The sequence below is a fragment of the Oncorhynchus gorbuscha genome, linkage group LG26 (assembly GCF_021184085.1).
Source record: "Oncorhynchus gorbuscha isolate QuinsamMale2020 ecotype Even-year linkage group LG26, OgorEven_v1.0, whole genome shotgun sequence".
Classification (NCBI taxonomy): domain Eukaryota; kingdom Metazoa; phylum Chordata; class Actinopteri; order Salmoniformes; family Salmonidae; genus Oncorhynchus; species Oncorhynchus gorbuscha.
The window spans coordinates 28,154,441-28,179,593 of NC_060198.1; the positions used below are offsets into that span (position 1 = coordinate 28,154,441).

At 43.5% G+C, this 25,153-nt stretch overlaps 1 protein-coding gene across 7 annotated transcripts; it reads right to left on the reverse strand.

The window, feature by feature from the left end:
- Positions 1-429: 429 nt before the first annotated feature.
- On the reverse strand, positions 430-24,128 carry LOC124015282 (signal transducer and activator of transcription 3). Of its 7 annotated transcripts, XM_046330405.1 has the most exons (24): positions 24,060-24,128; positions 23,899-23,959; positions 14,526-14,675; positions 11,021-11,357; positions 10,836-10,917; positions 10,506-10,639; positions 9,335-9,486; positions 8,928-9,086; positions 8,618-8,710; positions 8,409-8,468; positions 8,261-8,290; positions 8,046-8,139; positions 7,747-7,794; positions 7,493-7,576; positions 6,332-6,430; positions 6,015-6,150; positions 5,777-5,829; positions 5,577-5,671; positions 5,118-5,257; positions 4,734-4,952; positions 4,509-4,551; positions 3,641-3,703; positions 2,386-2,483; positions 430-2,278 (listed from the first exon to the last, which is right to left on the reverse strand). In XM_046330405.1, the coding sequence occupies exons 3-24, from the start codon at positions 14,651-14,653 to the stop codon at positions 2,202-2,204; spliced, it is 2,424 nt and encodes an 807-aa protein (XP_046186361.1). In that variant the 5' UTR covers positions 14,654-14,675; positions 23,899-23,959; positions 24,060-24,128; the 3' UTR covers positions 430-2,201. The 7 variants fall into 7 exon arrangements, with proteins under 7 accessions (XP_046186361.1, XP_046186365.1, XP_046186363.1 ...); XM_046330409.1 differs by having other exon boundaries at positions 430-2,254; positions 10,506-10,606; positions 23,899-24,127; XM_046330407.1 differs by having other exon boundaries at positions 10,506-10,606; positions 23,899-24,127.
- Between the last annotated feature and the right edge of the window lie 1,025 nt (positions 24,129-25,153).

Genomic DNA, 25,153 nt, shown 5'->3' on the forward strand with positions numbered 1-25,153 from the left:
CGTTTTTAATGTCGAGATCTTAGTAGCTACATTTGACATTATCTGCATATTTCCGTTAGGGAACGCCTACTTTGAAGTGCGCGTGTGCAGAACTCAATTCGCCCTTGCACGCTTCCTAAATAATGCGACTTTTTAAAACGTATGCAAAATGGTAAAAAGTCTACAAACCGTAGTCCACTGAAAACAGATTATAGTTTTAGTAACATTAAACTGTATTGAGATCAAATGTTTAATCGATGAGAAAATGTGCAGAATTTCGCCCAAAATCCATCTCCTACACTGCCCGCCAGTGGGCTTCGTCTCACTACCATATTCGACACATGTTCGACAGATGTAAAGATACATTTAAGCTATGCAACTGGCTCACCGGTAAAAATATAAAAAGAACTCAAACATGGAGAATCGCATAACAAGATAGGCAAACATGAGTCCATGAGAGATACATGTTTTTTTTTTCTTTTTATGATTTTTAAACAAATAGAAGATTAGTTGCAGCATAATTTACAGATAGCTTTTTTCAAATAACATCTACAGAGTGAACTCAATTACCTATTCAACTGAGCACTTAACTCAGGAAGTGATGGACAAGTGTTGTGTTGTTTATGATGTGGCATCACATGATACCCATATACAGTCAAACAGAATAGTGAAATATCATTAGAAATTGATACTAACAATATGCAAATTACAAAAAAAACAAGGTCAACACATACAAGTGCTTAAAATAAATCATTAATACGGTATGAGATAGGCACTACATTAACCATTTAAGCACAGACTAGTGCAGTACTGTTGCAATGATCATCTGATGTTTGATGGTTTAATGAAAACAAGAGGTATTCACATTATGACAAACTATGAAGGACGGAGGGGGTGTGTATGAATTCAAAACACCAAAAAAGAATGTACATTTCTATCTACAATAGCAGGTTGGCAATTCATTGTCATCAATCTTGTCCTGGAGGCAGCTCTGCAGTGGTCACTAGCTGGCACAGCCACAGTGATAACATCAGATTTTAAACCCAAACCTAACCATAATGCCTAACCCTAACCTTAATTAAAGGGAAAAAAAGTACATTTTTACATTGCCAATTTTAAATGTGCAGCTGGTCCAGCTAGTGGAAATTGCTCAGGGCAAGATTCATGACAAACATCAAAGTGCTCCACAATCCAGGGAAGGAATCAGTATCTTCAACTGAGACATGCTGCCTGCCAGCTGAGAGCGGGGTTGAGCCCAGGCTGAGAGGAGGCCAGAGAAATATCCTGTCATCATCAATGCCATTTCAGACACCTAAAACAAAAACCAGCGCCACTCACATAAATTACCTATATGAATGAATGTTCAATTAACAAACTCACCTGTGACCTTTGGTTCTCATCTCCTTGGTTTGTATAAACACATCATATTATTGACTCATTGTCACAGTGAGATTCTAGATACATGTTTTTTGTAATAAGGAATAAGATACAACGGGAAAGATTGGAACAAGGAAATTTCTCAATCAAATAAAAATAAAGATACAGGTGTCCCCTTGAATAGAGAATGACACGGGACAAACAGAAAAGGTTATAGAATAGGTCATTGAGAACTATGACGCTAACAAATAATAACTTATTATCTTTGAAAAGTGAGACTGCAATCTTCCTCTTTAGGCATTCTTATAAAAACAAAAGCGCTGGTTCATAAATGAAGGTTAAGATCAAAACCATTTTAAAAAGGAAGTCAAGGAAACAAAAATATACTTTTGTATAAAACATTTTTTTTATACAAATTAAATAAGGTACTTTGTGAAACACCCACAGGGAGTGAGACACGGATTTTCAAAAACATTGACACCAACGCCTCGATCACACCGATAGCGTAATTGCATTTTGGTACACCAAAAGAACATTAATTTCCAATGGAACGCTGCATTTGCCTTTATCTAAAGTAGGCATTAAACTGTATGCGTCGATGGCTTGACAGAAATGGTAGCAGAAGGTGAAAGTTGAACTTTTGTTGCACACATATCCAGATGCTGCTGCGTACCATTTAGCACAATGACGCTGTAGGTGTGTTTGAGGCGTAAAGGTGAAAGGTAAAGAATGTCATGTATCTTGTTCCCTTTCAACATATGTGACAGAGGTAACTGTGGAATATATTTTTTTTAAGAAAACGGGGAGTTAAAAGATTTAAAAATTAGTCTGGTTCATTCGTCTCTTCACATGGGTGACGCCACGTCAGAGCTCAACTCCATGTCCAGAGTGAGGGAGTCTGGGAAGACAGAAAGCAAGAGGGCTGCCATTAAAACAAGTTAAACCTTGCTTCACACGCAAGCACAGTACGAGTATGTGCATGTGTGTGTGCGCGCGCGTGTGTGTGTATTAGTATCTGTCAGGACTTACCCAGCGGGCCAGGGTTGGCCTCAGCCTCGTTGTGCATCAGAGAGTCCAGGGTGCGAGGGGACATGGGAAACAGATCACTGGTGTTACCAGAGTTGGTGCTGCAACAAGACAATACAGGAGAAGAGGGAGAAAACATGTTAACACACATACAGACGTCATAGTGATTAGATCTCTAGGTCCTTCTCACCACATCATCACTGCCGTTACGCCGCCATAGACGAGGACAACACTCCACATTATTACATGTACACACAGTATTACAGGGTTAAATGCATCAGTCAAGCAGTTCGGTGTTGACTGGGTCGGATTAGTGACAGGCCGGGACCGTTCAGCCACTATGTGTCCATGTGCTTCCTTTTGACCAGCGTATGACTGAAGTTAGACGACAGTAGCAGAAAGAAAGGGGGAAAGGAGAGCAGTGCGTTAGTGGGAATGTTAATGACAAGTATTCTAGACTATCTAGCTTGTTAAGCGCAGGCAGGCCAGTGGGCAGAAACACACCAAAACCCTCTACAGCCCTGACAGACATTCTGTTCTAAAAAAGTGCATGACGTCTCACAACAACCTACTACTATATAGTCGTAGGTGGAGAACAGTGTAGACTGCGGAGGGGAGGGCGGCTCATAATAACGGCCGGAACGGCGCGAACGGGATGGCGTCAAACCATGCGTTTGATGTATTTAATACCATTCCTCTGATTCCGCTCCAGCCGTTACCACAAGCCCGTCCTCCCCAATTAAGGTGCCACCAACCTCCCGCGGTGGAGAACTAAAGGAAGGACCAACGTTTGGCCACTTCTAATGAGCCCTTCAGTCTACAGCCTTTCAATCCACAGCCTCTTCTCCCCTCCTGCTGTTCTAGCCCGTTCATAATGGACTGAAGTGGGGACCGTTTTCATACCATTATCAAGCTGTAAACTAAACGTGGCCAGCGTGGACTGATTTTAATGGGAGTGGTCATGACACCAGTATGTAGACTTAACAGGGAGTGTGAAAGGTGAATGATCTACTGAGGATGTGATTGGGAAAGGGAGGCCATCTTCAAGTAGGATGAACCCAACTCAAAATGGCTGAATACAATATGACTGGAAGCTGCTCTGCTGTTAGAACCAAGGAGAGTGGCAGTGAGTTAGAAACAAAACAGTGGGGGTCTAAATGAGGAGGCTGAGACACTTATTACTCCATTCCCTGTCTGAGTCTCACCCACACATACGTAGAGAAACACACACACACAGCCCTACATGCCCACTGCCTACCCAGGGAATATCCCGTTCCCAAGCAGCTCGCTGTCCGGAAAGTCCATGAACACGGAAGGGCACCTACGGAGACAGGTCAGGATCTCACTGAGCAATCCTCTCCAACACCCCCCTCCACCCAAACAGACACCTCTACCTATGTAGTACACATACTCATCTAATCCTACAGAGACAGGTCAAGTTCTCACTGAGCAAACCTCTCCCAACTCTGCTACACACCCTGAAAACAGTACCTCCGCCCCTGGGTTAGCCAGTATACACACCCTTCTGATCCCTCTGCTAAACTCATACACACCCACTCCGTCCCAGAATAGAGAGCACTGCATGGGCTACAGAACACCTCACACACACTCTTTCTGTTCCCCTAGAAGTGCAAGGAAAGATTTCTCTTTGGTTCTACTAGTGGTGTTAAACTAGTGGTGTTAAAGTAATCTGTATGCTTGTCTGGGGATCGTTACTTGCTTCCTCCACTCTGCTTTGTCTAGAGAGATGTGTACACTTTGCCTGCCTACAGTTCTGTGCTCCCTGTTCCACTGTCCCCAGGCCAGACCAACGACTGTATAAATAAGGGAAAGACACTGACTAATAGTGAATCCGTCTGTCAGTTTGTTGGTGATGACTATATAGGAACGATCTGGGAACCACTCTTCCAGGGTAAAACTCCCACCCGCCCCATCCTTACAGGAAGCCAACGAGGGGATGTTGGCGGAGGACACTCAAATATTTCGTAGAAGAAAAATAAAAGTTGAACATTTTGCAACATTATTTCCCAGTTTCCATTACACAACCTAGTGTGAAGTCACTTAGGAGCATTAATTCCTTTGAGGGAACTGAGCACTAACAGCTCTCAAGGAAAGTGGATACTTACGGGGTTACACAGATGAACTTTGTCTTTAAGTATGGTTGAATGGCTGCGGGAGAAAACCAGAACACGTTTTAACGTACACACAGATCAAAATATTCCCCACCTCACAAAGCACCAACCTCCAGAACGGTAAAGTAGTATTAATTATGGAGGTACGTCCAGGTCTTCTTCCATTAACTCATCCCGCAGTTTCCATGACAATACGTTAAAACCTCCTGATTGACTCACTACTACACGGGTCTCCGAGCTCAGCCTCTGGAGCAGCTTCCGGTCGGCAGTACTTCCCGAAGGCGTCCTCCTTGGGGATCTCTGGGAAGAGGTAGACCAGCGGAGACACCAGGATGTTGGTGGCGTCCATGATCTTGTATCCCATAATGATCTCCGCAAAGGACATGCTGTTGAGCTGCTGCTTGGTGTAAGGCTCCACCGACTGGATCTGAGTCTTCCCTACAGACACACAGAGAGCGAGAGAGATCTGAAACCATGTCACAAGGGCAATAATGAGATTCAACTAAATAACGTGCAACATGGACAAAGACCAAATTGACATGCACAATAGAAAACGAGAAAGACAGACAGAGCGCCAGACAGCCCAACACGCTGTCCTCTTACCACTGATGTCCTTCTCCACCCAGGTGAAGGTGATGCCTCCCTCCTTACTGCTCTCACTGAAGCGCAGCAGGAAGGTACCAGGAGGCTTAGGGCTCAGGATGGCCCTCTCCCTCTCCTTACTGATGAAACCCAGAATATACCTGCACAGACCGAAAGAGAGCAGAGAGAAAAATGCGCCGTTTTTATTTTATGGTCACCTACACCGGATAGGACAGAGGAAGACTGAAAGGGAGACAATTTAACTCCGTTACACTTGACACTTTACACTTGTGCATTTAAGCCTAACACCTGTACTCCTCCTCAATCCAGTTTCCCGCTATCTAGGGTTCAACGGCTCAGTATTACAGTTCCCAGCAGTGCCCATATGAACTCAATGTGATGAACTCCACTCCTTCCAACTTGGATTTTGCCCAGCTGTTCCAGTAACAAGTCAGTAAACAAACAGAAGCGACCTCTCACCCTTCATTCCACAAAGCCAGGATGTACTTCTTGACCAGGTCAATGATGTTGTCCAGCCATACCCAGAAAGAGAAGCCTTTACCCACCATGTTCTCCTGAGGACAAAGGAGGAACTAATCAATTCAAACTGTGAAGCTGTTTACGCCAGATAGATGGCTAAAACAACACATCAATAGAGACTGATTGGGCCGAGGACATACTTTGCAGAACTTGGCCCAGGTGATCTGGCATCCAGAGTAGTTCACACACGGCCCTAGACAAACAACACAAACATATTTAGTAGGCATCGACGCCGTACAGACCATCCATAGAAATACATTTTCTAGGGTGGACACTCATTCCGACTCTCATTCAATGTTCTGTGATAGACATCATTCTATTGCTTTGGAGCCATCCAATGCAGATGAAGGTAGAGTTGCAGACAGAAAGGTTCCTCGCCTAGTAGTTTCTCAGCCAGGGTGGTGAGCTGCTCGATGGTCAGGCCTCTCTTAGTGGTGGAGGAGAACTGCCAGCTCAGCACCTCCGCTACCTGATCCCACGTCCCCACCGGAGGCTTGGTGAAGAAGTTCACATTCTATAGGACACGACAACAGGAAGAGGAGGTCAAGGTGGATTTCGCACCCAACCCTCTCCAAGGCGGACGCCAATGCCAAGAAGGTATGACACAGTAAAGATGACATCAGTAAGACTGTATTTGGGGGGGGGCAGAAGTTACAGGACAGCGGTCGAACTCGAGGTGGCACCAGCAGTCTTACCTTGGGGTGGTTGGTCAGCATGTTGTACCACAGGATGGAGGCCCAGGCGTTGGGCATCTGGCAGATGTTGGAGATGACCACCACTGGTAGAGAATGGGTCTAATGGACCATAGAGAAAACGCATGAAGAATGGTTAACAGGGACGTAGTCTCAATTAAGATACACACGTATGGTGCAGTAGCACCTTTTTGCCAGGCTTTCAAAACTAACCGAGGTTGTTCGGTCATTCTATTCAAGTCTGACATGAAAAGCCATTTAACACAATCCTTTAATTCTATTCTTCTTTGGATTGCTGTGACAAAGTGGTCGGCCGTACGGGAGGAAAAGCTGTCGGTGTCCTGAGTGACATGGCAGAGACATGGAGTGCTTAGTCCCTCACTGAGAATTAAGTCTTAAAATCACACAGCAGCACCCCTCGCCTTGCTAAATGGTGTCGTATATAGACGACGGAGTGTTGTGATCAATCATTTCACAACGTGCGTGTGCCAAACCCCCTCTCACACACCCACACTAATTTCCCCCCATTTCTCAATGCTAATGTGTTAATTATCCCGGCTAATGCATTTTCACACTGCTGTGTTCAGGGAGGGGGGGGGGAGCATCACCGCAGTGTTGAGCTCAACACAAAGCCCTGCAGGACATAACCATTAGATGAATGATTCCGGTGTCCCAGCAGGGGGCTTGGACCAGCTACGGTGATATCAGAAGGTGATAAGGAAGGTGTAGAGCAGGTCAGAGACGGATTACCCCTGAACTCGCTACACCGGCCGGGGGTGGATGGGATGGATGATGGGGCGAGGAGCAGCAACAGTAGGGAAGCACGGAGAACAAGTATGATTACTGAATCAGCTCATTGGTATTCGGTGCATGGGGAGAGCAGAGCCAGGCCCCTGGAAGCCTAGGGCACCATCAAGCTAATGATAATGACTATTTTGTCTATTGGCTCGCGTGTGTGGCAGACCTGACTCGTGGCCTTAAATATCTCATCTCCATGTAATTGCTGCTGACGTAGGATTAAGGTGGAGTCAGGGGACGACATGCGGAGTGTTTGGTGTTGCCACAATGAGACTTGACAAAGAACACCTTGGAGTCAGGAAGCACAACAGCAACTCCCCCAAGCCGCCTGTGTGCACACAGGTAGAGAGCGGAGCTAGGTCTCACCTCCAGGTCGATCTTCAAGCCCTGGTGGTAGACCTCTGTCTCAAAGGTGATGAGGTGGAGCTCCTCTGTAACGATCAGGGAGGCCTGGGGAGGAACAGGACAGTCAGGGTTAAAGGTCGATTGATGCTACCGCTACTATTAATACTGATGACAATAGTACTATAAACTCCTAAAATGATAAGTTTAAGTTAACAGTATAGCTACAACAGTCACCATAAGAAAAGGAGCATTCGAGAATTGCGTGTGGGACTCACATCACTGTTGGTCCTGCCACCATTGCCACACCTCTGTTCCCTCAGGGTCTGAAAGAGAAGGGCAGTTACCAGTCAAGCAACATACTGTACAGTACCACACTAGACTCACCACTATACTGACTAACAGACATACACTCACCAGGTGTTTGAACTCTGCTGACAGACAGACATACACTCACCAGGTGTTTGAACTCTGCTGACAGACAGACATACACTCACCAGGTGTTTGAACTCTGTTGACAGACAGACATACACTCACCAGGTGTTTGAACTCTGCTGACAGACAGACATACACTCACCAGGTGTTTGAACTCTGCTGACAGACTGCCATTGTTGGACTCCTCCATGTTCATCACCTTGGTGTTGGTACCTAGGATGTTGAACTTTCGGGACCTGGGAGAAGCATGGTAGAGCAGGTAGGGTAGGTTATTCACAGGCTCCATGGCAAAAGGGACATTCTAAGATTGATAGGTTAGGAGACAAAGGGTTTCAACATCACATGAAAGTCACTTACCCTCGAATGGCAGCCACGTCCCCAGATTCCCTGAGAAACAAACAGAGGTCAATTCACCTTCCCTGGGACTGAGTCGAGTCGATCGTCGTGTTCCACGCAAATAAGACATGATTGTGGGAGTGATGGACGCAAGTCATGCAAAACTCACTTGTCAATAATAACTTTGATCTTCAGCTGGTAATTCAATTCTGGAAACTTCACCAGTAATCTGAAAAGAGAGAACATTTTTGGAAAATAACATTTGGTGAGAGCACATAAAGCAAACGCCAAAGACATCAAATAAGGCCGTTTTGTATTCAACATAGGCATCCACTGGTGGCACGGAGTTGAAACATGGAGTCCCGCAGCCCCTCTTACCTGACTTTGTTGGTGAACTGCACACCTGTCTTGATGACCAGTGGTCTGTCTGGATGCATGGGCATACAAGGCTGCCTCTCCACCACGAACGCACTGCAACACAATGGCCAGATAAGAGGCGGTGCATTAGGGTACAATGGTGGAAGTCTGTGATAAACAAAACTCTGAAGCCTCATCCAATGCCCATCATAATAAAATGTAAAAATATCTCCATATTTGCCAAAGGCTATGGCATGTATCCAAAACATCTGAATATTATGCAAATTCGATCCGCTAAAAAATACCCAAACGATCTGGAGAAGCTCCCCACCTCTTCATGAGGTTCCTGAACAAGTCCACTATCTTCTCCTCCAGAGCGGGCCGGTGCTGGATGATGGGGTCTCCCTTATAAGACACCTTCTGCTGGAGCTCCTCCAGCTTCTTGATCTGCTGGCGGATCTGCAGCTGAGACTCAGCCAGGGAAGTAATCCTAGAGGTCAAAGGTTAATCTAGGTCCGTCATTATGGCAGTGCTACCCTGTTTATTAAACAAATTTGGAACTACAATTTCATCTTATGGTGTCTTGGCATTGACTACAAATAACAGCAACTTCTCCTTCTTCGCCTCTGACGTTTACTCTACGTGAGTGTTGGGGGGGGGTAGATAGTGTACGGTCATGGGGGAGGGCACAGGAAAGGATTTTAACGTGGAAAGTAAAGGCTACAAATGGTAACTGACCATGTCTCCAAGCGGTCCAGGCAAATGTTGGGTGGTCCCCCGATGCAGGCAATCTGCTGCCTCCTCTTCCAGTCAGCCAGCTCGTCATCTGTCAGGTTCTTCTGGACAAAGTCCATGGCTGACAGCAGCCCTGCCATCTCAGTCACGATTTGCTACAACAGAGAGGGACAACAACACATCCTTCAGACACTGATGTAACCAGTGTTAAAGTGACATTCAGGGGGCTCTGGAATTACTTTTAAGATATATTTTATTAATCCACACGAGATGGACATCAGCCGCAGTGCAGCGCCCAATGAGCAGTTTAGGGGGTTAAGTTCCTTGCACCTGCGATATTGATGCCAGCAACCCTCCGGTTGCCAGCTCACTCCCCGCCAGCACTAGGATTCGAACAGACAACCCTCCGGTTGCCAGCTCACTCCCCGCCAGCACTAGGATTCGAACCGACAACCCTCCGGTTGCCAGCTCACTCCCCGCCAGCACTAGGATTCGAACCGACAACCCTCCGGTTGCCAGCTCACTCCCCACCAGCACTAGGATTCGAACCGACAACCCTCCGGTTGCCAGCTCACTCCCCGCCAGCACTAGGATTCGAACCGGCAACCCTCCGGTTGCCAGCTCACTCCCTGCCAGCACTAGGATTCGAACCGACAACCCTCCGGTTGCTGGCCCACTTCTTGAACATCGAGGGTACGATTAGATCTCTAGCCCCACATTCTCCAAAATTTGACAGCTAATTACCACCCTCCTCATCTCGCTCATAAATATCTAGCGCCTGACAGCAGCATGAATATTAATTTAACTCAATTGAAAATGAATGATCGAGCACACATACAGATCTCTGCATGTGTAGTGAAAGGTGCTGCTGCTGAGTACAAATGTTTGTCGGGGCCGCCACGCCCCCCTGCTTGGGCCAGACAGTTTCAGCTTGCTGCTGAGAATTAGAGAATGACTAACCCAATTCGACAGCTTACTATTCAACAACATGTAAAATGCATTGTTTATGTCATTTATTGCACACACGTACGAGGTTCGAGCAGAATGTCAACTAGCCTCTCCTACTTATCGCAGAAATTCTGACTATACTGATTCAGGGTATTAGGACCCTCGAAGAAAGGGTGTACGATGTAGGGTCAGATGGACACTAAGGAGGGGTGTACAAGGGCCCTACCCTCCTGAGCTGGTCCAGAGCACTCAGCATCTGTTCCAGCTGAGACATCTTCTGTCGGGTGGCTGCCGCCTGGCTGTTCCCATTCATGTCCTGGGTCAACTCTGAGCAAATAGGAGAGGAGTTGGGTGGGTTATCTGTAGATTTAAGAGTCAGTGATATTTGGTAGTATTTGATGGCGGTCCAGAGTTTCAAAACAAGAACAAGCAAAATCAATAGTAGTAGTAGTAGTAGTAGTAGAGTATAAAATTAGAGCCTCTAACAGATTCATGTCCTATCCATAAATTCCAATAAAATTCTATAAAGAATTTTAATATTAAAAGTGAAACTTACCACCCTGACTTTTAAGGGTCTTGTAGTTGAAGTCAAAATCATCCTGGAGATTCTCAAGCATCTTCATCTTCTGTTCCATATCCTATAGCAAAGTAAAAAAACGCAAAGCATGTAAATCAAACGAGGTATTCAACAACGCGCCTGTGTAAAACCACATATTCTTTGGACCAAACGTGCAGTCTCACCTGCACCCTCTTCCTGATGTCCTGCAGGTTGTGCTCCAGGATCTGTTGCTTCTCCGTCACCACAGTGCCAGACGGGTGAGACGCCGTTCCGTCCTGTGCGGCGGTGGTGGCGGTCTGCAGCAGCCTCTGCTCTTCCCAGAGGCAGCGGGCTACAATGCGGGCGATCTCCATGGGTTTCTCCAGGTACTTGGACTGCAGGTGCTGCTTAATGCGCCGCAGGTTGTGCTGGTAGAGCACGTTGTTCTCCTGCAGGAAGCGGCTGTACTGCTGGTCAATCTCCCCCAGCAGGTTGTGGAACACCAGCGTGGCGTGGGACTCCTTGTTCGCTGCGTACGCCCTGCATAGCACATTTTCTTGTATTATCTTGATTTAATTAACCAGGTAGGGTATTGAGAACAACCTATAGTAACAACCTAGCCTCTAATAAATGTTCATCTCTAGTTATTACTCAAACGCATTGTAAAAAAACAAAATCCACAGATAAGATATGATATGCTTTCCGAACGCAGTGTGTTCAGACCACTTGTCTTTTTCCACATCGCTACGTTACAGCCGTATTCTAAAATGGATTCAGTTGTCCCCCCCCCCACCAATCAATCTACACACAATAGCCCATAACGACAAAGCAAAAACAGGTTTTTAGAAAGGTTTGCAAAAGTATATATTTTTACCGGAATATCACATTTACATAAGTATTCAGACCCTTTACTCAGTACTTTGTTGAAGCACCTTTGGCTGTGATTACAGCCTTGAGTCTTCTTGGGTATGACGCTACAAGCTTGGCACACCTGTATTTGGGGAGTTTCTCCCATTCTTCTCTGCAGATCCGCAAGCTCTGTCAGGTTCAATGGGGATCATCGCTGCACAGTTATTTTCAGGTCTCTCCAGAGATGTTTGTTAGGGTTCAAGTCCGGGCTCTGGCTGGGCCACTCAAGGACATTCAGAGACATGTCCCGAATCCACTCCTGCGTTGTCTTGGCTGTGTGCTTAGGGTCGTTGTCCTGTTGGAAGGTGAAACTTCGCCCCAGTCTGAGGTCCTGAGCAGGTTATCAAGGATCTCACTGTACTTTGCTCCGCTCATGTTTCCCTCGATCCGGCGTAGTCTCTCAGTCCCTGAAAAACATACCCACAGCATGATGCTGCCACCACCATGCTTCACTGTTGGGATGGTGCCTGTTTTTTCCCCTCAGATGTGACACTTGGCATTCAGTCCAAAGATTTGAATCTTGGTTTCATCAGACCAGAGAAACTTGTTTCTTATGGTCTGAGAGTCCTTTAGATTCCTTTTGGCAAACTCCAAGCGGGCTGTCATGTGCCTTTTACAGAGGAGTGGCTTCCATCTGGCCACTGTACCACAAAGACCTGATTGGTGGAGTGCTGCATTGATGGTTGTCCTTTTGGAAGGTTCTCCCATCTCCACAGAGAAACTCTGGAGCTCTGTCAGAGTGAACATCAGGTTCTTGGTCACCTCCCAGACCAAGGCTCTTCTTCATCGATTGTTCAGTTTGGCCGGGTGGCCAGCTCCAGGAAGAGTTGGTGGTTCCAAACCTCGTCGATTTAAGAATAATGGAGGACACCGTATCCTTGGGGACCATCAATGCTCCAGACATTTTTTTTGTATACTTCCCCAGATCTGTGCGGCAACACAATCCTTTCTCGGAGTTCTACGGACAATTCCTTTGACCTCATAGCTTGGTTTTTGCTCTGACATGCACTGTCAATTTTGAGTCTCATAGCAAAGGGTCTGAATACTAATGTTAAGGCATTTCAGTTTTTTTAATCATTATAAAAAGCAACAACTTCTAAAAACCTGCGTTTGTCATTATGAGGTATTGTGTGTAGATTGATGATGAAATGTTTTCATTGAATCCATTTTAGAATAAGGCTGTAAGGTAACAAAATATGGACAAAGGCAGCAGACTTTTACGGTAACAAGGACGTTTGGGAACTGAAATAGCTTTTAGGTAAATCCATTTGAAGTCACTTTTTGACAGCATCACATTTGCTGAAAACAAAACTGTCCATACATGTCTGCTAATGGAAGAAGTGGTCAAAGTGACTTTTTGGACCCGAATGCCAAAACAATGACATAACATGGCAGTCAAAGTGACTTTTTGGACCCGAATGCCAAAACAATGCCATAACATGGTGGTCAGAAAGTGACTTTTTGGACTCGAATGCCAAAACAATGCCAAAATATGCTCAAAGCTGAACCATTTGGCATGCGCCAGCACACTATGAGACATCCATGTCTTCATCACTGGAAAATATCAACAGTTGAGTTTGATATAAATTAAAAAGTGTTGACAAATGATTGTTTTTATTAATAAAATAATATACAATATTTTTTTTATTAATAAAATAAACAATATTTTTTTAATCTTTAACATCAATTACCTAAAAAACGTGTGAACACTGATTCTTTTCATCTTCGCATTCGTTGCAGCTTAGAACCTACTTTAGATCCTCTGAGGTGTTTGTGTTGCGTCGCCGTCGGTTGAGACACAACATGTTGTTGATTACAGGGTGGGTGTCATTTCAATCCTAGAAATAGAATTCATAGAATGGCCTGAAACTCTATGCAAAGGAGATGTGTCGCGCTGCATGAGGTAAATGCTGGTCACATCAAATACTGACTGGTTTTCTGATCCACACCCCTAGCTTTCTTTGAAATTGTTGCATGTTGCGTTTATATTTTTGTTCAGTGTAATTACTACCACAAAGATGACTGCCGGTCCACCCACCAACGAATGTCAACTTAAAAATGGTCATGTCTATTCTATGATGTATATTTCAATAGGTTTCTAATGGATGATTGACAGTATAATTGAAAACATATCCCAATTAAGTCAAGAGTCTCTGACGTGTGGACCGACAAACATCATTGTGGTACCATTTGAAAGTTTCTCATTTGAGCACATTTAAAATGAGCCAAAACATGACACCCACCTGTATTCAAGAACATGTGTCTCAACCAGTGGCGGGGCGGGCACAAAAACCTTAGATTATGTCAAATCGGTTCTTAGCCAAAACATACGAGAGTATGAAAAAAATAGTTTGACAACCCTGTTCGTAAGCTTTTAAATTCAATCTCAGCCGTTTATCTTTTCCAGTGATGAGGAAATGTCTCGGGGAATGCAAAATAGGTCAACTTTGAGAACCTTGACCCCTTGAAGGTTTTGGCATTCAGGTCCAAAAAGTCACTTATTGAACACTTCCACAATGGGCAAATGTGTATGACGTGTTCCCTGCTAACAGTCTCGCTGTAATGTTGTTGATGCTACTTCAAAATAAATCAAAACGATTGTAGAGGAAAATCAATGCCACAATGAGTGTGAGCTGATGACATAATTCTTTCCCCACTACTAACAGAATGAGCAAGCACAACAATGAGCCATGTCATCCTGCCGTATGTTGCCAGCAGCAGTGGTGTTCGTGAACCGTAAAAACTAGGTACCCATTCTGTAGTGGTGTTGTGAACCACAGGAACTAGGAAAGTACCCACCAGTCCTGGCTTTCGATCCAGGGGGCGAGGAACTGCCGGAGCTCCATGGGGAAGCTGTCGCTGTACAGGTGGTACAGCTGCTCCAGGTACCTGGTCTCCAGCTGCTGCAACTGGTTCCACTGGGCCATGCTGCCAGCTGCCTCCACAACCCTGTATAGGACACACATGAGGAAACAGTTCGAGGGAGAAACGGAAAGCAGGGAAGACACAAGGAAGCTAGATACTAATGAGGGGAACAGATGTGATCTCGAGACAATGATCGGCTCTTGACAGCTAGCCAATGCGGGACGAAACCGTGAGGCCACCGTACAGTATGTCTCTACACTGAAACATTTCCAATACCTTGATCATTTGTTTTAACTCTGATTGTCTTGAATCTGATGAGAGAATGTATAGACACACGTCATATTCGCCCTGACAGGAAAACCTCAGAAACCGAAGACAAAAGTATCTGATGGTAACCTCAGCCAGCTTCCTATAAACACAGAGAACATCCTGTTCAACTCAACGCACAGCCTTCACCGAGAAACATAAACCAAAATAAACCCTGGCCTTTGGCCTCCCCGTTGGGCAAGGTGAGCCAGATAGAAACCCTTTGGCCTCCCCGTTGGGCAAGGTGAGCCAGATAGAAACCCTTTGGCCTCCCCGTTGGGCAAGGTGAGCCAGATGGAAACCCTTTGGCCTCCCCGTTGGGCAAGGTGAGCCAGATGGAAACCCTTTGGCCTCCCCGTTGGGCAAGGTGAGCCAGATGGAAACCCTTTGGTCTCCCTCCAGCCCAGGTCTCATGCGAGCAGATTTATTCAGCATTACTCGAAAACTATTCAGACTTCAAAGTAAACAGGAACCACATCGTTGATATTCATTCCCAGTTGAATAGAATGTCACTGTTGTCATCGTCAGCAAACCATTGAATTATGTAGGTCATGTAATGCAGATGACACTGTCTGCATGTTAGCACAAAACGGTTTCTGCTCCACATTCCTTCCATAACAGTGTAATTATATTATCAAAGTGAAAGTGATTTTCCATAAACAGCAGTCATGATTTCAGCGAGTTATTTGAGCAGCCATGCTAACCCAGGCCTGGTATTTTTCCTACATTACAGTGTACTTCCTAAAAGCCTTGACAAAAATCCTAATTACAACCAGTGAAAAAGGTAGAACTACAGAGCATCCCCCAGCCCTGAGAGATCACACAGTCATCTGCCACCCTTCTCATTTTACTGGACACAGGAAGGAACACAATGTTCTCCTAGTAGCTCAATTGCACAATAACTTTCAAGGTGGTGGTTAGGCTACACCGGTCCTGATAACAAGTCCCTATACAGTAGCAAGATCATTTGATTTACTGCAGGCTAAATGTAAGGAAGTTGAGAAAAGATAAAGAGGAGCAAACTGTACAGTTAGGGTAACATTTTAAATCATGGGATTTGATATTTCTTCCATTCTTTGCGTCCTCATATCTGATATGCTCCATTGACAGATTCAGATAACAGAACTTATCCAATCACAAAGACTCAATTCCTTGGATGACAGGTGAACAAACATGCTCCAACCGCATCTGGCTTTGCAGAGAAACCTAGGGTTGCGTCCTAAATGGAAAGATTTTCTTGTGCTTTGGTCAAAAGAAGTACACTATAGAGAATAGGTTGCCATTTGGGACGAATCCTCATTTATAAAAATGTCACTTCCTCTTGTCCAACGCAGGTGAAACAATGAGTTGAAATTGCCTGTGACCTTTACTGCTTGTATTGGCAATTGGTAGATTTGATTGCAATCCTGGTTTACTTCGCCTCTACTTTCCTTACCCTGTCCACTTCCTATCAGACTGGAATAAGGCCAATAAATAACATTTTATAATTCCAGTCGATTCCACAAATATGATGAAAAGTCAGTCAAATCATGTGACTAATGCAAGCAGAGGTTGAGCCACAAGATCACACAAAAAAAAAGCTTGTGATGATGTACACTGAAGAGCACCAGTGACAAATTGCAAATGTTTGCCATTGTTTGTTATGCTGCTAGCATGAACAAGCATATACCTTTTGCTAAAGCTTTTTTGTTGTGTTCTATTTTACCCCCTTCTTCTCCCCAAATTTGATCTCGTCGTTGTTTATCCTGCGTTACATATAATCGATGCGGTGCCTGTTAATTTCTCATCGAATCACAGCCTACTTCGCCAAACGGGTGATGATTTAACAAGCGCATTCGCGAAAAAAAAGCACCAATGTGTCGTTGCCCCAATGTACCTAACCATAAACATCATTCCTTTCTTTAAAATCAATACACAAGTATAGATTTTTAAACTTGCATATTTAGTTAATATTGCCTGCTAACATTAATTTATTTTAACTAGGGAAATTGTGTCACTTCTCTTGCGTTCCGTGTAAGCAGTCAGGGTATATGCAGCAGTTTGGGGCGCCTGGCTCGTTGCGAACTGTGTGAAGACCATTTATTCCTAACAAAGACCGTAAATAATTTGCCAGAATTTTACATAATTATGATATAACATTGTACAACCTTCAATGTAACAGCAATATTTAGACTTAGGGATGCCACCCGTTAGATAAAATACATAACGGTTCCATAATTCACTGAAAGAATAAATGTTTTGTTTTCGAAATTATAGTTTCCGGATTTGACCATATTAATGACCTAAGGCTCGTATTTCTGTGTGTTATTATGTTATAATTAAGTATATGATTTGATAGAGCAGTCTGAGTCTGGCTGGCTCATAAGCATTCATTCAAACAGCACTTTTGTGTGTTTGCCAGCCGCTCTACACTGTGCTTCAAGCATTGAGCTGTTTATGACTCCAAGCCTATCAACTCCCAAGACTAGGCTGGTGTAACCGATGTGAAATGGCTAGCACGCTAATATCGTTTCAATCGGTGACATCACTCGCTCAGACCTTGAAGTAGTTGTTCCCCTTGCTCTGCAAGGGCTGCGGCTTTTGTGGAACGATGCTTCGAGGGTGGCTGTTGTCGATGTGTTCCTGGTTCAAGCCCAGGTAGGGGCGAGGACAGGGACGGAAGCTATTACTGCTACACTGGCAATACTAAAGTGCCTATAAGAACATCCAATTAAATACAAAATGGTAGAAAGAGAAATAGTCCTATAATAACTACAACCTAAAACATCTTACCTGGGAATATAGAAGACTCATGTTAAAAGGAACCACCAGCTTTCATATGTTCTCATGTTCTGAACAAGGAACTCAAACGTTAGCTTTTTTACATGGCACATATTGCACTTTTACTTTCTTCTCCAACACTTTGTTTTTGCATTATTTAAACCAAATTGAACATGTTTCATTATTTATTTGAGGCTAAATTTATTTTATCGATGTATTAAGTTAAAATAAAAGTGTTCATTCAGTATTGTTGTAATTGTCATTATTACAAATAAATAAATCAAATTACTTTATTTTTTTATTAAATAAATAAATAAAAAACATTTTAAATAGGCTTTTTTTGGGCGTTGAAAAACCATAATCGGTCGACTTCTATTGAAGATTGCTAAAAAGCAACACATTTTAAGTTTTGAAATGGCCTAATCCAGACCTAATCCCCTATTGAGATGTGGCAGGACTTGAAACGAGCAGTTCATGCATGAAAACCAACAAATGCCACTATTGCATGCAGTTCTGCATGGAAGAGTGGGCCAGAATTCCTCCACAGCAACGTGAGAGACTGATCAACAACTACAGGAAGTGTTCGGTTGGAGTCATTGCAGTTAAAAAGGTGGCACAGCCAGTTATTGAGTGTAAGGGGGCAATTACATTTTCACACGGGAGCATTGGGTATTGCACAACTTTTTTAAATAAAATAAATTAAACATGTAATTGTTGTGTTATTTGTTTACTAAGGTTCCCTTTATTTAATATTAGGTTTTGGTTGAAGATCTGACAACATTCAGTATCAAAAATATGCGTTCTCACCGCCGCGGGTTCAGACTAGTGCATCCGGGTCGGTCACGTCTGCATATGTACCTAGCAGGTTTGCATGCTCAGTAATTAGTATGTTATGTTGAGGGGCGTTACCCTAATATCGCTATTCGTTGACTCTGTGATAAATATGTCATGATATGTTCAAATGTATTATGTATTGGCCATTGATGTTTAAACTATTGAGATGTATTGATTATGGAGTGACATTCATATTGGTTAAATACCTGCTCCAGGGTTCGTTCAGGTGCTCATTTCGAGAGAGCTTAGGCTAGAGTGACATGTTGTCCCAGGGCTCTACTAAACTCTGCTGTGAGGGTCCACTACATTACAAGGTTATTTGAGAAAAGGAAAGTGAGGAAAATTAGAGGGCACCCCTACTCATTTCACATGTTAGACATGTCACCTTTCCTCATTCCTCTTTCACTACACTGACGGAAACAGGTGCATCATCCTGCCTGGGGTGTATTCATTACACTGAGTCGGTTGAAAAATCTTTTGGTTTGGTTTGCTTCCGTTTGGTTCTTAAAAACGGTAAATGGTTGCCATTGCAAGGCGTAATGAATACACCCCTGGAGTGAGATTGTATGTAGCACAAAAACTAGACTCAAACCACAACACAGAGCAGCCGAGCTGACTCATCATCATGTGTCAAAACTAACTGTCACCTTCCCATTCAATTACTTGTTTTCTTTCAACTTCCTCAAGTCATACAAAGTGCATGGGCTTAAATGGATCCCATGTTAGTTAATCAACAGCTAAACTTGTAATTTACAGGAGCTCAAAACAGCCAACTCTTTGGCAACAGGTGACAACCCATAAAATATAGATGACAAGATCGATGAACTACTAAAAAGCAGAAACTTCCTTTGTTCAACCTGACCCTGAATCTTTGGGTAGCTTCTGGTCATTTGGGGGGGGGGGGGGATTTCTCATGTCTTACTCATTGGTAGGAAGAAGTTTGGTCCAAATCAGATGCTGGGTACTATATGACTATTATCTGAATCTTGTTTTTTTTTTAAATGTAAAAGGCCAATTTGGGTGCAATCAATGATCTTAATTTCTCAGACATCAAATTATAATTTAATTTAGAAAAGCTAAACTATCTTTTACTAACTAAAGATTGGATTTCAGAACAATACTCAAGTCACACTCAGAGAATGAAAAGGAACCTATGGCAACACCACTCCATTCGGATCATATCCAAAATGGGCATTTACCAGTGCCTATAAAGACTGCTGGCTTCACTCTAGTTCTCCATAGACAACTGAGGAAGAGAAGAGCTTTTGTCTGAGCAGCACTTGTCCCATCATTGCCATTACAAAGTGGGGTGGAATGCACAGGCAAGACGACCGAGAGCCACAGAAACACAGAGCTCCACCAGGGTTAACAACACAGCTGTGTGAACAGTGGCACTACACCAGACAGGCCTGGGGACCTCTACAGCCTTGGCCTACAGAAGCACGTCAACATGAACTGACTTTCACTGAGCCGGTGTTGAGAGAACTGTAGGTCTCAAGAACAGGAAACATTCCCATACTGCAGCAAGGCACCACTCATTTCATCACCAGTATCTCTCTGCAGCCACTATGGGTAGGCTACACCATAAAAACATGTGTTGCATGTCTAAGCACTGTTTGTCTAAAAAACAAAAACAAAAAGGTGGTGTACTGCAGGCCTGTCTGGTGTTGTGCCACTGTTCACACAGCTGTTTTGTTAACCATGGTGGAGCTGTACATTGTACAGTACGGCAGGTGGAATCAGCCTTTCAAGGAATCTAGTCTGCATTGTTCAGCTAAAGATACAAATTTGACTAGAAAGCGTCAGTCATGAGGGCCATGAAAAGCAGCCACATCCTTTGCCCTGTCCGTAACTAGGCATGGGCCTAGTACTGTACTGTATCTTACTTTCTAAAAACTAGCATTGCCATGCGGTGAACTGTTAAACCCCATATTTCTCTAACTCAGGCAGAGAGAAGGTATAACAGTTCTCTACACCTCACTACAGTATCAAAGCCTGACTCGATGCAGTAAGCAGTTGCTTCTCTTTTAAGTCACCAGGGACCAGTTTTTCCAGATCAAAATCATCCCGTGTTTTGCTCCCCCTTCCGATGTGGTCCGTCCTCATTTTTGGATGTAGTTTAAAGACAAAATGAAAGCACATCTCTAACCGCATCAATATGCTACAACACAGATCAAGTTATATGATACGATAACATTTGTTTGAAATATTGTCTTTGTGTCTTCTTAAAAACAGCAAAAAAATTGAAAATGGGGAAATTTGACACAACACAGGATCATTTTGTTCTGGATTAAATGTTTAGATAAACTGGGCCCAGGTTTTAAAATAAATGTAAAAAACCCCAGCAATTTAAAACAATGATATTTAGATATAATATTCAGAAAACAACAAGAGAAAAACACCTTTTGGTTGTCATAAAAGCACCCTCAAAAGCACCACAAAAGCTAAACGAGAACATTGAACAAAGGAAACACTATTTGAGGAAGAGATTCCAGGAAAATGCATTACTTGATTCCGGTAAGTGTTTCCTGATGCAGTGTCATTATACCATTGGACAAGATAAGGAACAATATCAGCGACAACCTTACAGTTTTACATTCACTCGCCAATGCTATGTAAACAACTTAATGATGACAAATAGGACGATTGTATGTATGTAGGGACTTTTTCCCCACTAAGCCGTACTACAATTCATATGCCTTGCGACCCTGATATGTAAAGTACCAGTCAAAAGTTGACACCTACTCATTCCAAGGCTTTTCTCTATTTGGACTATTTTCTACATTGTATAATTATAGTGAAGACATCAAAACTATGAAATAACACATATAGAATCATGTAGTAACCCCCCCAAAAAAGTGTGAAACAAATCAAAATATATTTTATATTTAGATTCTTCAAAGTAGCAACCCTTTGCCTTGATGACAGCTTTGCAAACTCTTGGCATTCTCTCAACCAGCTTCATGAGGAATGCTTTTCCAACAGTCTTGAATAAGTTCCCACAAATGCTGAGCACTTGTTGGCTGCTTTTCCTTCACTCTGCGGTCCAAATTATCCGAAACCATCTCAGTACCAGAGGCATCCCTACAGACCCTGGTTTGATCCCGGGCTGTATCACAACCGGTCGTGATCGGGAGTTGCATGGGCCGGCGCACAATTGACTCAGACATGTCCGGGTTAAGGGAGGGTTTGGCCGGGGTAAGCCGTCATTGTAAATAATAATTTGATCTTAACTGATTTGCCAAGTTAAATAAAAGGTCAAATACATCTCAATTAGGTTGAAGTCAGGTGATTGTGGAGGCCAGGTAATTTGATGCAGCCTGCCATCACTCTCCTTCTTGGTCAAATATCCCTTACACAGCCTAGAGGTGTGATTTGGGTCATTGTCCTGTTACAAAATGATAGTGGGACTAAGTGCAAACCAGATGGGATGGCGTATCGCTGCAGAATGCTGTGGTAGCCATGCTGGTTAAGTGTGCCTTGAATTCTAAATAAATCACTGACAGTGTCACCAGCAAAGCACCATCACACCACCTCCTCCATGCTCCACGGTGGGAACCACACACGCTGAGATCATCCGCTCACCTACTCTGTGCCTCACAAAGACACAGCAGTTGGAACCAAAAGTCTCAAATTTGGACTCATCAGACCAAAGGACAGATTTCCACCGGTCTAATGTCCATTGCTCGTGTTTCTTGGCCCAAGCAAGTCTCTTCTTATTATTGGTGTCCTTTAGTAGTGGTTTCTTTGCAGCAATTAGACCATGAAAGCCTGATCAACAGTCTCCTCTGAACAGTTGATGTTGAGATGCGTCTGTACTTCAACTCTGAGGTGCAGTTAATTGCCGATTTCTGAGGCTGGTAACTCTAATGAACTTATCCTCTGCAGCAGTGGCAACTCTCTGTCTTCCTTTCCTGTGGCTGTCCTCACGAGAGCCAGTTTCATCATAGCGCTTGATGGTTTTTGCGACTGCACTTGAAGAAACTTTCCGGACTGACTGACATTCATGTCTTAAAGTAATGATGGACTGTCATTTATCTTTTCTTATTTGAGATGTTCTTGCCATAATATAGACTTGGTCTTTTACCAAATAGGGTTATCTTGTCACTACACAACCGTTGGCTCAAATGCATTATGGAAAGAAATTCCACAAATTAACTTTTAACTACTTCACGAAGACTGGTTGAGAGAATGCCAAGAGTGTGCAACGCTGTCATCAAGGCAAAGGATGACTACTTTGAAAAATCTAGGGCAGCAGGGTAGCCTAGTGGTTAGAGCGTTGGATTAGTAACCGAAAGGTTGCAAGTTCAAATCCCTGAGCTGACAAGGTACAAATATGTTGTTCTGCCCCTGAACAGGCAGCTAACCCACTGTTCCTTGGCCGTCATTGAAAATAATGATTTGCTCTTAACCAGAGTTACCGCAAGTCACAAAGAAAACAGGAGCTGCCTCTACTATTCCAGCACCATTTCAACATCAGTGACAACTAAAAGATACCAAAAAACAATTTAGTTAAATTAAAGTAAGCTGTCCATGGTTCTAATTACTCTGTGTGTGTGTACACCTTCGTGCAAGTAGAAAAACATGTTGACTCCTTGTAACGAAAGGAGGTGCGCCAGGACCATTCACAGTTGGAACTCAACGCTGATTGCTTATACTTTTTTGTCAAGTGAGGCCAGACGCTGTTTTGATCGCTCTGATGCTTTCTTCCTAATAGATTCAATTCACAAGAGGCCGAATGTAGGAAAATGATGTAACAGAGACGAAATCAGTGTTGTTTTATTTTTATCGGTCATTGTTGGCCTTCCCTTGGCATCCATTAACACATGTCACTGGCTGTGTGTGTTTGTAATCCCTCAAACTATATACTGGTTGTTGCAAACCTGGAGGCATGCATATGGTTGACGTGATGACTTCCCCAAGCACCGTTTGATGGATCAAATGGCCGTGACATGCCCACATGAGAGTGGCCATTACAACCTGCACCACTGGATGTGGCTTTGACCGAACTCAGCATCCCAACATGGTTGCACATGCAACTTCATAAAAATGTGCAATATCATCCTTGAAGAAATGGCCAGCACATCAACACAAGAATTAGGCATAAACGGTCGGCGTATGCTATCCTTTGAAAGCAAACGTATAACCAACAACAGCTGCAACGACTGGTAGGCCTAATCTTTTTGCGAAACAGTGTGATTAAACTTTTGGCGATTTATGTAATAGCATGGAGGACGTAGCTCCAGTTACTTTGCGTTGAGTGAGATTCTCAATCTGATAATACATTGACGCTGCTCGCCCACCACACACGACTATAATGTGTTTTTTAAAACTTTACTCTCATGGCCCAACCATAATAGAATGTAGAAATGATACAAAGCAAAGGGGTCTGCGACCGCCTACTTACCCTGCTGTCCACGGGAAAGTGTCAGAAAAATGATCCCGTCAAATCGTAGCCAGCCACCACCCTTAAACCACCAGAACGAAATGTCTTATTGTACAGGACAATCAAGAACTTTTAACCAAACTGTATTTCTAACAATCGCAACTACAGTAACTTTAGCCTACTTCAATGTCGCAGTATTGTACACACAGACCCTTAGTTTTCCAATTCCAACCTGAGTGCAGACAAACGTCAAGAAAGCGTTGATTGACATAACTAGGATGCAACAGAAGACGAGAACGCAATTTCGTCCAATCTTTGTGTAGGATATTGCAATAAGGCGGGATTAAAGCTAAAGGGAGGTTGTGAGTGTAGTGTTCATTGCGCGCGACACGGAGGCTGTTCCATGTAATCACACACCCTCCGTGTGTATGGAAAATTGCATTTGCAAGCATGACCTTGCAGCGGGAGAAGAAATAACCAACAGAACAGCTGATCTGGAAGTCATCTGAATTACTGGCAGTCTCTACGTCATCACAAGTGTAATAAGAAGAAATGTGAACAGCGTTGATATTTATGTTTTACCCAAATCAATATATATTCGCCATCGAAAAATACACAAACTAAGGCGTGAAAGTTTTATTTGAAATATGACATATGCATTATTCGTTGAGAAAAATTTGGGGATATGGTTTAGTCTTCATCATTGTCATCTATGTAGGCTATAGCACAAACAGTTCAGCAATAATTCAATATTTGATCAACATGTTTACATGGTTTCATGGGACCTAAGAATTACAGGGTTCTATGCTCCTGAGCTTTCAAGTTTTTCTTGTGCGGCATTGCCCATCAATCTGAGCATGGTCTTCTCAAAGGTAGCTGACATCGGCCTAGGTCTTTATAGTGCATTGTGAGACCAATAGCATAATTTAAGTGTCCCTTTTCAGCAGGGGAATAACAAGAGTAGAAACATTACTGAGGTTATGATAATCATAGCAAGTCAGGTCACATGCTGTGAAAACCAAATGAATTTGTAAGTCGCTCTGGATAAGAGTGTCTGCTAAATGACTTAAATGTAAATGAATATGACCGGTTTCCCGAGATTAGGACTAAACCTCCACTAAAACGCACGCTCAATGGAGTTGCTTTCACTGTAGCTAGAACTCTGGATCCTCTACCACTCCCAGATTCCCCGTTGTTTGTTGTAATCTACTGGAGGCAAAGCAAAGCAACACGGTTGACAATGTTTACTTTCATTACAAACTCACTCACATATTGA

What these genes read in the sequence shown, in the direction of transcription:
- LOC124015282 (XM_046330405.1), bottom strand. Translation starts at nt 14,653, where the DNA reads ATGGCCCAGTGGAACCAGTTGCAGCAGCTGGAGACCAGGTACCTGGAG. An exon ending in GACGTGGCTGCCATTCGAGG is followed by an intron (nt 8,140 to 8,260) that starts GTAAGTGACTTT and finishes TGCTTCTCCCAG; the next exon opens with GTCCCGAAAGTTCAACATCC. An exon ending in GGTGGAGAAGGACATCAGTG is followed by an intron (nt 4,953 to 5,117) that starts GTAAGAGGACAG and finishes GTGTGTCTGTAG; the next exon opens with GGAAGACTCAGATCCAGTCG.